The sequence below is a fragment of the Crassostrea angulata genome, chromosome 3 (assembly GCF_025612915.1).
Source record: "Crassostrea angulata isolate pt1a10 chromosome 3, ASM2561291v2, whole genome shotgun sequence".
In the NCBI taxonomy this organism is placed as follows: domain Eukaryota; kingdom Metazoa; phylum Mollusca; class Bivalvia; order Ostreida; family Ostreidae; genus Magallana; species Magallana angulata.
Window position 1 is genome coordinate 3,484,451 of NC_069113.1, and position 13,379 is coordinate 3,497,829.

General features: G+C 34.4%; 2 protein-coding genes across 2 annotated transcripts; both read right to left on the bottom strand.

Annotated features, from left to right (window-relative positions):
• Positions 1–2,706: 2,706 nt before the first annotated feature.
• On the bottom strand, positions 2,707–4,202 carry LOC128177445 (transcription factor JunB-like). The gene is made up of 4 exons (XM_052844156.1): positions 4,161–4,202; positions 3,520–3,801; positions 3,315–3,422; positions 2,707–3,205 (listed from the first exon to the last, which is right to left on the bottom strand). Exons 2-4 carry the CDS (start codon positions 3,763–3,765, stop codon positions 3,062–3,064), a joined length of 498 nt encoding a protein of 165 aa, XP_052700116.1. The 5' UTR covers positions 3,766–3,801; positions 4,161–4,202; the 3' UTR covers positions 2,707–3,061.
• A 2,713-nt stretch (positions 4,203–6,915) lies between these two features.
• On the bottom strand, positions 6,916–13,180 carry LOC128178231 (GRIP and coiled-coil domain-containing protein 1-like). The gene is made up of 10 exons (XM_052845291.1): positions 13,045–13,180; positions 12,668–12,770; positions 12,011–12,198; positions 11,532–11,672; positions 10,871–10,960; positions 10,469–10,597; positions 9,792–9,986; positions 9,320–9,692; positions 8,930–9,060; positions 6,916–8,430 (listed from the first exon to the last, which is right to left on the bottom strand). The coding sequence occupies exons 2-10, from the start codon at positions 12,750–12,752 to the stop codon at positions 7,627–7,629; spliced, it is 2,136 nt and encodes a 711-aa protein (XP_052701251.1). The 5' UTR covers positions 12,753–12,770; positions 13,045–13,180; the 3' UTR covers positions 6,916–7,626.
• Between the last annotated feature and the right edge of the window lie 199 nt (positions 13,181–13,379).

Sequence of the window (13,379 nt, forward strand, 5' to 3'; positions counted from 1 at the left end):
AGGCCGTGCCTAGTTTTAAAAGGAGTAATTTGATTGGTTATTTCATCTTAGTCATTTATAGCTCGCCCGATAGACAGTGTAATTTCTGAATATTAAATATTTTGCATAAAATACATTATACTTGTGATTTTTGTGAAGTCACACGTGAAAGTATGTTGTGGGGGAGCTAAACTGGTTTAATTAGCGGAGCCATATCTAAAAATTAAAATTAGAAACACACACTATTGCTAAATAAAGAAAGACTGACATGAAAAAAAAAATCCTGAAAAGTCGGCAAAATGTGACACTTTAAAATCAAAAACGGAACAGGAGGGACATAAGCTTAAAGAAAAGATAGACGAGGGGGCAGAGGCGGTCCACCTTAATTGCAAAACAATAAAAGTAGGGGAAACTTTACAAACTTACTAACGAACAAACATATATCACATTTTAGGCACGTAGCATCGTTTTTGAAAGGGGGGGGGGGGGGTGGGGGCAGACTAATCCAAAAATCTTGATAAGCAAAAAATAAATAAATAAATTGAAAAAAGAGAAGTTTCCAAAATCTTCAAAATCCTAATCCGGGGGGGGGGGGGGGGGCATCTTAATTTCCTTACTTCATTCCAATTTTTTTAAACACCCCAAAAAAAGGGGGGGGGGGGGGGGCTCCATGATCATTCAATTTTTTATATGTAAATCAAAGAAATTTTTTTACTGCGAGAAAAAGTGGGGGAGCCACCCCCCCCCCCTCCCCCCCGATGCTACGTGCCTTCATTTTGCCGTTGTTTTTGGCGAGATGATCAATTAAATCCTGGGATTATTTTAAACAAAAAAGCTTGCCAAGTGAGTTAAAATAGAAATGAGGGGGTGTATTTTTAAATAAGACACAGATAAAAAGATGGCAATGAAAGTAGTCCCTTTTATTTATAACCATACATTTTTCCATTGTTGCATTTTTTTTTCACTTCTTGCATTTTCTATTTGAAAGAATTATGATAACAAAAATACACATTTTATTCAACAGAAATAAATCCTTTGTCCATAATGAAATCAATCAAATTCAAATTAAAGTTTTTGGCTATTGAAACAAAAATGTATGAGACTATTAATAAAACACTTAAACCTTCTTTTTTTAAATAACGTTACACGTCAAATAAGGTTGTGGTCATCAGTCAATTACATTGTATGTGTACTTAAAAGTAAACACAAAGAAAGATCTTTAATTATTACTAAATGCAACCAAAAATATTTTAAATAATGTAGCAGCTTATTCCAGGTACATTTCTGTACCCAACACCAAGATTATTAATATTTTGTTAATTTGAAGTATTTTTGATTAAGGGTATTTGCATGGAACCTCGTTTCAACATCATTATTTTTAAACCAGCAACATTGTCTGGAAAAGTTCCAATCATTTCCGAAATTGATTCGGGTTTGAATTCTAGGAAGAGAGGAAAGGAAACTGAAACTTGTGACATTTAACCTTCTTTCGCCCTTCCTTCGCTCTCTTTATCGATTATTTCAAGTTTTCAGTCGGGTCAGTTTCTAACTTCCTACAATAGTCTTGGAAAGACCAGGCAGTGTTTCTATTAGTAGGGGAACACAGTCAACGACCAATCAAATAATAACTTCGATGATGTACTTGTTAACTCTGTCATTCTTCGCTCCATAAAATTTACATCGTTTATATATAAATCCAGTCCCACACATTATATTTCTAAATACACACAATGTGTTATTTTATCAGATAAACCCATATATAATACTTAATGAATTGCGTATTGCGATAAAATAGTATATATAGATAAATTAAATAAATGTTCAACATACCTTAATAGAATTGCAACAATGATTAGACGCGAGTTAGCAAAAAAATGTTTCATAATAAAAATTACAATCGAAATTTATTTTTTCGAAACTATTATTGAAATGCAGTAAAATACTAGGCAATTTCATGTACATTTTTACAAAAATAAGCAATATAAAACCAGACTCTATATATTACCACTTTGTTGATAGCAGTATAGTAAATCTATTAGACTTTTACATACATTATTTCTCCTTTTTCATGACGAGTTTCAAAATCTAGGTAAAGATACAATGATGACAATTCGGGCAAAAGTCGCGGTGCCACATTTGACTGAAACCTTACTTTAAAAATTCATCTCCCTAAATCTATAAGATGAGGTGGACTATTAAATTGTCAGCACACGAGTTAAAATATTATATTTTCAACGGTCGTTAACATTTATTTATTTATTTATTTTTATTTATTTATTTATTTATTTATTTATTTATTTATTTATTTATTTATTTATTTATTTATTTATTTATTCGTTTATTCTTACTACATATCGGGTAAACATTTTTGTTCCGTTTGATTTTTTAAAAATTGTAATCACTAATAAAAGTATTATATTAACAACGTTAAATAATTTGACTTTCATTAGTTAAACAATTTAATTTCTTACTCTTCAGATATACTTTATTTCATCTGACAATTAAAATAAATAACAGGACATTTGATAAAATTAACTATAACGGAAAGGACACTTCACTCTTTTCCGAGTAGTTTACAGAACAATTAGTAAGAGCACTCAAGAAATATATACACTGTACCCATCAGATACTAGTACACTCAGCAGGGGTATTTATTAGTTAAAGCAACTATCTTTTATAATATTTAATCAGAAGTAAAGAAAAATGATTAGAAATAACACAAGAAAATAAGTGTTTGCAATATTTATTGTGAAATCATATGGTTACATTGCGTCACTGTTCTCGATGATTCGATACATGCTCACATGTTCATGACAAAAATCGACAGTGTATGATGTTTTACATCAAAGAGTTAAATAATCACATGTTTATGTTATTCCGTGAAACAATGAACTGATCCGTCTTGTTCTAAAACATGGCACAACTTGTACAGAATGAACACACCACACCTACATGTAGGTTATGTATTATGCTGATATACTCCACTACAGGGGAGGGAGGGGGTACTCAATATCGTTATTTTTTGTTCGTTTTCTTTTCTCCATATTTGGCGTATGAATGTGAACATTGGTTGATGGGTGGGTCAGGTGTTGACGACGTACAGGGACACCCCCGGGCAGACCTTCAGGTGTTCCGTCAGCCTCCGTCTCAGATCGTCTCTCTCCTCCCGTAAAAGCCTCAACTCTGCTCTAAGTCTTGTGTTGTCAGTCTCCAGACCTCGGACCTGCTGTAATTCAAACACAAAATAATTATGGCACTAAATAGGACATTCCTATGATGTAATTACGAAAAAAATACAAAATTTAAAGCCGATTAATAATATACATAGTTCTTACCTTTTGTACTCGATCCCCTAACGTTTTCTGTTTCTGACGGAACCGCTGGGCCGCCATTCTGTTCTGTTCACGCCGTCTGTCTACCTTAACCTTTTCTTCCTCTGTTAACTGAAATTAATTGAAATACAGTCAATAAAATGTGAACTTATTAACTCTGATTTTTGAAGAATATCTAAAACACACACAACACAGAATAAAATCTTACCTCTGACTGGGTAGGGGGTTCAAAGTTGACGCGTAGTTCTCCCTTCCCTGACGCCAGGCGGCGCGACTGTATGGTCAACTTCAGTTCTTCCTTCACCAGTGGGGTCATATCCCCCGTACCAAGGGCAGCAAGAGCAGCCTCCATGAGGCTGTCCTGTGAGGAGCTGATTTGTAAGTCGGTGTCTACGTCTTCCATTTTCTCAGTAAATGTATCAGTTGAATGTGACAATAAACCCCTGTTCAACATAATTTGTTGTCCAATATTGCTTTTTCCAGAAAATGTCTAGAAAAGAAAATACTATACATATATATGCAAGGCTGTTAGCTGGAATTATAAATTTGAATTTATGAAAATATTATATAGGACAGGTAATAAAAGAATAAATTACAGAAGACTTTCCTTTTTATTTCATATATCCCCACCACAATATAATAGAACAAAGGTTTCCTTAGGTAAAATCCTAAACACCAATATAACACTTTCTATACCCTCTTCCCCAATCATCCTGATTCCAAATTAATCAATCAAACCAGTGGTAAAAAAAATTTTTACGAATGCCCACTTGTACACTCTAGTAAAATTTTACTATTATTTCAACCTTTAATAGCTATATACAAAAATAACATGAGAAATTCACATACGACTATCTCTGTGCAGTTCACGTCGGATTATTTTCGGCCGTGGTGCAATCATGCTTTTTATACAGTCACGTTAACGTCATGTCTATATATAGATAAGCGGGGGGCATGGTTTGTCAATCGGCAATCCTCGGCTGATTCCGCTACGCATTCGGCACACCTCGGCAGATTCGTACCTCATCTAACCGGCCGAGGTGCGCCGAATGGGTTTGTAGTTGATTTCCGAGGCCTTCCGAGGTTTTTACTTCGGAAGACCTCGGGAGTCAGCCTAGATCGCGTGTTTGGGCGAACGGGGACTCCTTGATCGTCAGTTTGAAAAACCCCTTTTCTATTAATAGACTACGTACACGATGAAACTAAAACGCCTTGTTAAAAAATAAATAAATACAATAAAATAAAAACTCAGTTGACATGTTACTATAATTCTAAAATGTTTGACAATTCTAAAAATTGTTGGACCATTAATTCTATCATACATTTATATAGTTTTGTTTTCAGATAAGGAGATCTAGAGTCACTGATGTATACAAAAACATTTTTTTTTTTTGTAAATATGAAGAGATTATCTGGGCATCATTTAACACACACACACACACACACACACACACACACACACACACACAGATATACATATATATATATCCGTTTCTAAATATAACTGAAGTGCACTTCAAAGAGTATTTAGGTTGAACACGTATATATAGTTTGTTGAGTAATTTACAGCAAATTAACAGAAATTTTCTACGTACGTAGAATGAGTGTTATTATTATGATGTAGTTCTGCATGAATATATATTTTTTAATCAGTTAGATTTATATTTCAGTTAACTTGTTGTATCATATACGTTTTGTATTCTATAGATGTTGTATGAGTCACGATGTGAATATAAACTTTGCTAGTATCATTTTATTTATACTAGTATTACCACTGACAGCATGCATGCATCTTTCAAATGAAGATAATAAACATACCTAAATAAAAGAATAAATGCTTGATTTTTCCAATTTTTCTCATAAAATGGACATTGTCATAGTTTGAGGTAACAAAAAATATTTTTTTTAAATTTTCAATGCAAAGTTCCGAGCGATATACAGAACTCACAATTTTTGAAATTATTTCATTAATTAAAAACCATGTCTTTCTATTTATTGTTAACCTAAAAAATTGTTGATTTGAGAAAACCAATAGAAAAAAACAAAAATAGATGTGACTGTTTTAACTAAAAGATACATATGTATCACAGTAAGCTTTGTTGACCAGTACTGGGACAAACCAAAGAATATTGTACATCTTGTCTTTGACTTAATTCATGACACTGGTTGACTAGTGAAGCATATTGGAAAATAAAATCAAACAAGAGGCCCATGGGCCACATCGATCACCTGGGGAACAATAGGTATGATAAAATCAGCTTAATGGAGTCATAATACAAACTATCTGGACAATATACATTAATACATGTAGATCCTGTATAAATAAAATCCAATTTTCACCCTGGATATTCTTATCTTTATAATCATTAGTCCCTTTTCTAACAGGGTGATTTTATAGTCATATCACATGTTGAGTATTGCAGTTCTCAAAAAGATCCTTAACAATTGTTTATATATGGTATATAAAGCTACATCAAACTCTGAACCTTCTTGTGAGGCCAAAGAATTGTCCTGGAGCCAAAGTCTTAACAATTATAAAGAATCATCTGGCTGATTAGTTTCTGAGAAGAAGAATTTTAAAGATTTACTCTATATATTCCTAAGTAAAACTTTTAACACCCCCCCCCCCATTGTGACCTCACCCTACCCCCAGGGGTCATGATTTTCACAACTTTGAATCTACACTACCTGAGGATGCTTCCACACAAGTTTCAGCTTTCCTGGCTGATTAGTTTCTGAGAAGATGATTTTTAAAGATTTACTCTATATATTTCTATGTAAAACTTCGACCCTCCAATGTGGCCCCATCCTACACCTCGGGGTCATGATTTTCACAACTTTAAATCTACACCACCTGAAGATGCTTCCACACATGTTTCAGCTTTCCAGGCTTTATAGTTCTTGAGAAGAAGATTTTTGGAAAATTCTCAAAATTTTTCATTAATTTCTAATTATCTCCCCTTGAAAAAGGATGTGGCCCTTAATTTTCACAACTTTGAATCCCCTTCACCTAAGGAGGATTCGTGCTAAGTTTGGTTGAAATTAGCCAAGAAGTTCTTGAGAAGATGTTGAAAATGTGAAAAGTTTACGGACAGATGGACACACAGATGGACGACAGACAAAATGTGATCAGAAGGGCTCACTTGAGCTTTCAGCTCAGGTGAGCTAAGAATGTTCAGCTCAAAATGTGACCATACTTTTTTAAATGCAGGTTGATAATTTGTTTTACATGTTAGAAACCAGGAATACATGGCTGTCTAATGAGGGGTAGGGTTCCGGTACATAACGTGAGTCCATGAACCACATTGTTCAAATAAACAACACTATAATGCAGAGGGATAATTTTGTTTGCCAGATTGTCCAAGGCGTGAGATCTATTTTTCGTAATTACTAATTTTACAAGTTTGATGATGGTTACGGGCATGGATTCAGATGATGTAATTATGCTTCTCTGTTCAACAACATTATAACTTAGTCAAACTTGCCTTTTTTTAGGGAGGGATACTTATTCACCATACTTACATATAAATAACAGCTCTTAAAATCCTTATTCTTACAGGGGTTTTACTCCTTCAACTTATGGTACACAATTCTTAATTCTGTCAAGAGTAAAATTTGCTCTTTATTTCATTTAAATATTCATATGTTAAATAATGGAATATCATACATATACACAAATGTACATAAAAGGATCAGAAAAGCTTCCAATAAAACACTGAAGAGTGGCGTATAGCCAATATAATTTTGAAAATTAATTTGAAAGAAAGCATCCTAGCACCCTATTATAGTCCCATTACAGGGATGAAGTGACAAGATATAAATTATTAAGGGTTTGCACTATTCAGTGTTCATGATTTCTATTGAATTATAAAATATAGAAGCCTGGTGATTGGTCCTTGAAAATGCCAGACTTTGACAAATGTAATGTAGTAATTAAATAATAAAATGTAGTCTGTAAACCAATGGTGTCAAAAACTTTCCAGCAGATTTACCAAATTACTAGGTAATTATAATCATATTTCTGAATTGTATTATAGTTCATACAGATGTGAAATCTATGTAATGTTCCATGTACACTTAAATTTTAATACACCAACCTTACCATAGAATGTAAAATCACATTTCTTAGAACAACCAGAAAACTGGTACAAAATATAATACATGAACCGTGATAAAATGAAAGGAATTCAACAGCCATGACCACTGAGTCCCAACCCACAGCTAGCTGCTGATGGGTACTGATTGTTCAAACGTGTCCATTGCTGATTGCCACAGGGCCCTGCCCTCAAGTACCCACAATTCTATGACTTGTTGATCATAATGTCCCGGCCCACCAACTCTTCATTTGTGTGTGGACCACAGACTTTTCCTGAGGACTGAACTGTAGAATAGTGGTAATAGCATTCAGCATCTGTTGTTTGGCCTTCGGATCAAAACTAGTCAGAAACTTATATGTCACATTTTTCAGATACTCCAGATTGGCACCTTCCCTTGCTTTACACCTGTCACTTCTTTGGATTTCTTCCTTCAACATCTCCATTTGTTCAGCTAGAGACTCCTCTTTGGAATGACTGTTCAACTGGAGTTCTCTCAGGGCAGATTCCAGTTCATGTTTTTGTTTCCGCAGTGCGTTGATTTCGACCTCTTTGCGGGACACCTCCTGCCTGTAGAACAGATTGGAGTCCCCCTGACTGAGAGAGGACATGTTCAGCAGTCGTGACACCGCCCTCTCTTCCTCTGATTTACCTCCAGGCAGTTCTGCTGATGCCCCCGAGTCGGGGGGATTCTGTACAAAGAAACGCTCATCATAGATGGGCACAGACGCCTTTAACATTTCAATGTCACGATCTTTTTCCGCCAGAAGCGACACAGTTCTCTCACGCTGTTTACGAATTTCCACTTCCAGCTCACTCTTCTGATGCTGGTACTCGGCCTCTAGGTGGAGGATGTCTGCTTTATGTTTTTCCTGCACAGACACCAAGGTTTTGTGTGCAGTCTCTACTTTCTGTTTCTCTTTTTCTACCTGGGCCTCATGTTGCATGTGCAATGTTTTAATTCTTTCTCTTAGTTCATTCACTTGAGTTTTCAATGTCTCCACTTCTTTGCTGGTCCCTGAATCCTGATTCATAATGTATAAAAATAAATGATTACTGGATTATTTTTATCAAAATTTACCTCTTACTTATTTTTTTTTTTCCCCACATTTTTATTTTGGCCTTGACTTTGTACATTTTGAATTCTCTCAAAATTTACCTTGTAGTTTAACACACTTTGAATTTTGAGTTTATATATCTTATACCCCTCTCAAACTTGTCCTTTGAGTTTTTATTTTTGAACGCACTTTGAGCTTTAGGTCTATTTATCTTGAGTTCTTTTCACATTTTATCTTAGAGTTTTTAGTTTTGAGCTCACTCTGAGTCTATTTATCTTAAATTCTTTTCACATTCTACCTTCGAGTTTTTATTTTTGACTATTTACATTTAAGTTGTTTTTTTATGCTCTGAGTCTATTTATCTTGAATTCTTTTCACATTTTACCTTCAAGTTTTTATTTTTGTGTATTTACATTTAAGTTTTTTTTTTATTTTTGAGCTCACTCTGAGCTCTGAGTCTATTTACCTTTGAGTTTTTATTTTTGAGCACACTCTGAGCTCTGAGTTTGTATCTTTCAAACTCTTCCTTCACACTTTCCAGCTCCTCCAAGTGCTTGCTACATTTTGGACACCGTCCTTCCTCGTCCTGCAGCAAGTCTGAAACAAAATCAATACTAAGACTAATCAAAAGGATGAATGAATGAAAGATACCAGTATCCAATGTAGAACATTTTTCAACATTCCAAAAGCAAAATGCTCTTATCTAAGGGAGCACTATGCGTTTGAATTGTCAAATTTCTATCCCAGTACATGTATGTGTAAGTACCCTACAATCAACATAACAGGTAAGTATACAGATACATGTATGTTAAAAGAAGTTGCTTTTGCTGTCCTCATTTATAATTGTGAACTTTACCCTCAAGTAAGACGGGGGTTGCTGTTCTCTGATTTGCATCATGAAGATATCCCTGAAGTTTCACAATCAATTCTCCTAGTTGTGTTGCCTCTAAGTTCCTCCACTCCTCATCATAGTTTCCAACCTGTCCCACAGACTTTGTAAGAGCTGTGTTCTCCAGTTCTAGCTGTGACATGCGCTCCTTGAGTTTGTGTATTGTTTGCTGGTCCTGGACTTTCGACCTTTCATAATTCCCCACCATGTCTGACAATTCTGAGATTTTGGATTCCAGTTCCGATACGCGGTTCTCCTTTTCCTGACGGAATCTATCCAGTTTTACATCAGCCTCTGAGCTCCTCTTCTGTTCATTCAGTAATTGTAGCTGGTATTCTTTCTGAAATGAATTTAAAATTTATGTAATGATTTTATCGTAACATTCACTCTGTAAATATCGCATTATTTTTTACTTTGATACACGTATATACACATGTACCTTCATTGTAGACATTTCGTTCTGTAGTTGTTTCAGTCCCTCGGGGGGCCTCTCTGCTTTCTTTCTCTCCACCCCTAACTGCTCCTTTACATCCTTAAGTTGTGTTGTTAAGTCCGATATTTTTTTCTCATAAGATTGAGACATACTTGGTAATAACTGATTTTTCTCTGACAGTGCAAACTTGAGATCATCCACCTATAAAGATAAATAAATATGAACCAGAAAAGAACCACTGACAGCACAATGGCACAATGTAGACAAGGATAAATGATAAAGTAAACCACTGAGGATCATTTGTTAGAAAATTAATATGAATGTATTTCTGAAGTCAATTTCTAAATATGAATATTTCAGCTCTTGCATAAATTATTAATTTTTCAGTGGCAAAGAACACCCCTAATTTAAATGTTGTGAAGATTTCATTCACATTATAGTGCAACCTTTGTTTAATTGTTTTTTACAAGAACTTCATATTGGACAACAATTAAATGACAAGTATAGTATTTGAGTTAAGTCTTTTAATTACCAGAAAATTAAAAAAATCAATATAAAAGTTTGGCTTATGTATTGATAAACTAGACAGATATCTGGAAATTGAAAAATGGTTCACAGCTATAACGTAGATCAGTTGATTTGACTCATAATTTGACTACCACAAAGTCATACAATACACTGACCTGGTTTTCTAGTTGGTCTTTTGATGCCCGCTCTTGAGCCAGGAGCTTTTGAAGTTCCCGTAACATGAGTGCATGATCATTTTGTTCTTTTTCCCTTTCTGCTTGTTGCTCACGAATACGCATCTTCAGCTTTACAAAAATGTTGTAGAAATTAATTCAATTGATTGTAGGAATTGCAGCCTCATTACTCATTCATCAGTTGTATTACATGTATCATCACCATAATTCTCATGTAAAATTCCTATTCTAGTGCAATGATTTTACCAGTAAAATCCAGTGACAAATTTTTAATACATGGACTTTCTTCTTTGATCAATATAATCTAACACTGTTACATGTTCACAAACAGACTATGTGTGATTCTACTCTATCACCTCATAACTGGAAAAACTTGCCACTCACCTCATGTATTTGGGTTTCCAGTCGCTTGAATTCAGTGTTGGCTTTCTCTTTTTCTTCATTGATCTTCTTTACAAGATCCTCATTCTCTTGCTGGAAAAAAAATTCAGTCATTAAATATTCTAATCCAATAAGCTGCAAAACTGTAGTTTTGTGGTAAACACAATATTTGTTTGTCCCACTGAATCTATTTTATCTGAGAGCTGTACAGCTGTAGCTATTGAATTTTTTTCTAATCTAAAAAAATGAACAGATGTGATGGAAGAAAATTTCATCCATGAGCTAATCCTAGATATTAGATAGCCCTGGCATTGCCTTACAATTGAATGTAAGACCTCTTCAATTTAGTATTAAAACAGAACCAAACAATATGGTCTTTTATCACACAAAGTTCTGAATTAGAATCCACTCTCTCACTTGGGGGATGTCCCAGTGTGAGCAAAAATGTGACTGAAGGGGACAAGTCCCAATAATATATTCTGTGTCACCTTAAAAGGATTGACAATGTGTGATCGAATCAATGCTTTACCAGGCTGCCAGTAGTATACATGTGGATGTCAATTATGATAATGAGGCAAATTCAGATAGTTTGAAAATATTTGGATACACCAAATATTGACCACCATGCTTCCATGATGTAAAACTTTAAATGAAAGAAACTAACCAGTAATCGTTTTTTGTCTGCGAGGTATACACCCTCCAACTTCGACTTTTCCTGAGTCAGTGTAAACAGTGATTCTGAGAGGGTTTTAATTTGGTCCGACTCCCTGGAATCTGTGTCTGACTTTTCCTCTGTGTCACTCTCCTGTAAAAACAGTCACAAACTTACAATCGACAACGAACTGTAATAATAGGCAGATTACTAGCCTGAATAAAGGTCTCTTCACATAAATGTTACATCATACACAAACCAGTATAAGAGTGAAAAACTAAAGGTGTAAAATGTTTTATGAGCAACTTAGTTTTAAAATACATAATTATGCAGAAAAAAGTAACATTCATAACCAGCAATTATACACACAATAGAAGTTCTAGACACAAACTTCCAGTTCTCTGCATTACTGGTACAATAAACTATGTACATAGTACCATGATCAGCAGTCAGAATATCAAACGAACATAGATATGAGGCTTCATAATTACCTTGCTGGCTGATTGAAGTGGATCTGTAAACTGGTTCTGCTTCTCGCTTGACACGTTTTCATCTTCATTCTTATGATTTTGTTCAGATTGTGATGTCGCATTTTCTTTTTTCTTTTGAGACAGAACCTTAAAGCTGGCATCTAGTGCTTCTTTTTCTTTTGCCAGACCCTTGTAAGCCACAACCAGATCTGAATAATGATATTTTAAATTTCAAATACCGGGGTATATGTCAACAAACAACTACCGGTACTTTTCATTTGCCAATGAATGTTACAAATAAAAAGTTCTGGAATGTATTTATTGATTTCATTAAAATTATTCTTTCTAAAACATACATACATTGATTTTTTGGTGACTTCTTAAATGCATTTTATTTCAACCTTTTATTTTGAATCAATATCTTATCACAAAAAACCTGATATTAATAGACTTTAAAAGAGATTTTAATCAATGATGTTCACTTGCCAGATATAAACTTGCCCTGGTGGTAAACATATGATGCAGATTTTCCTCACAAAAAAATTAACAAAAATGACTCCCGCTTGGTAGGTTAAATAAGGATAGCGTTAAACATTTAAACACCAAAAGGGAGTCAAGTCAGCAAAAAGTGGCACACAATGGCCTGTGCCCAACTTGATTGAGATCTAGCTCTCAAACCTTTTAGTTTAGCCTCATATTTCGCCAACTTCTCTTGTTGTCCCTCAACTATCCTGAGGAGCTCATGGCGGGATGCTTTATCCATCTTATAAATACCTGAAGTCTGTTAAAGAAAAAAATGAAAGTACCTATTACTATTATGTAAGGTTATCTTACATGTGTAATAGAAGAAGAGAAAAGAGCTACACCCAAGCTGGAAATTGGGACCCTTCAGTAAAAACCAACGCTCTACCGACTGGACTAAAGGGTTAACCCACTAGCTAGTGCCAGTAGGAGCGTGGCAGTATTGAACCTATTCAGAGTATTACAATGTTCGTGGTGACATTGACAACAACATAAAATGTATTTTACTTCAGTAAAACGTTTCATACCATTACCTAGATTTCAGAAAACTCTGAGTTTAACCCTCATCTAGAAATTCGACAATAAACCCACTCGTCAAACCAGACATTCCAAAATATTTATTCGGCTTCAATGTTTACAACATTTTACATTTTACCGGAAGTGTAGAGGTGGCAAATTAGTTAATTGGTAAGTGGTACTGTGTTGATTCTCATAACTAGCTATATTTTATCCAGCTATCATCTTAACTTTTAGATAAAATATATAAAAAAAATATCACTCTTTGAAATGATTTAAAGACATATCGAATTTGAAATTGATATAATTTTATGATTGTTCACATTCGAGAAGTAACGTTATCATGGTTGTA

Excerpts from the sequence above, each read along its gene's own strand:
- LOC128178231 (XM_052845291.1), bottom strand. The coding sequence starts at position 12,752 with ATGGATAAAGCATCCCGCCATGAGCTCCTCAGGATAGTTGAGGGACAA. Across the intron at positions 10,598-10,870 it reads TGGAAACCCAAATACATGAG|CTGAAGATGCGTATTCGTGA; the intron begins GTGAGTGGCAAG and ends ATTTTTGTAAAG. Across the intron at positions 9,987-10,468 it reads AAGACCAACTAGAAAACCAG|GTGGATGATCTCAAGTTTGC; the intron begins GTCAGTGTATTG and ends TTATCTTTATAG.
- LOC128177445 (XM_052844156.1), bottom strand. The coding sequence starts at position 3,765 with ATGTTGAACAGGGGTTTATTGTCACATTCAACTGATACATTTACTGAG. Across the intron at positions 3,423-3,519 it reads AACCCCCTACCCAGTCAGAG|TTAACAGAGGAAGAAAAGGT; the intron begins GTAAGATTTTAT and ends AATTAATTTCAG. Across the intron at positions 3,206-3,314 it reads TAGGGGATCGAGTACAAAAG|CAGGTCCGAGGTCTGGAGAC; the intron begins GTAAGAACTATG and ends TTTGAATTACAG.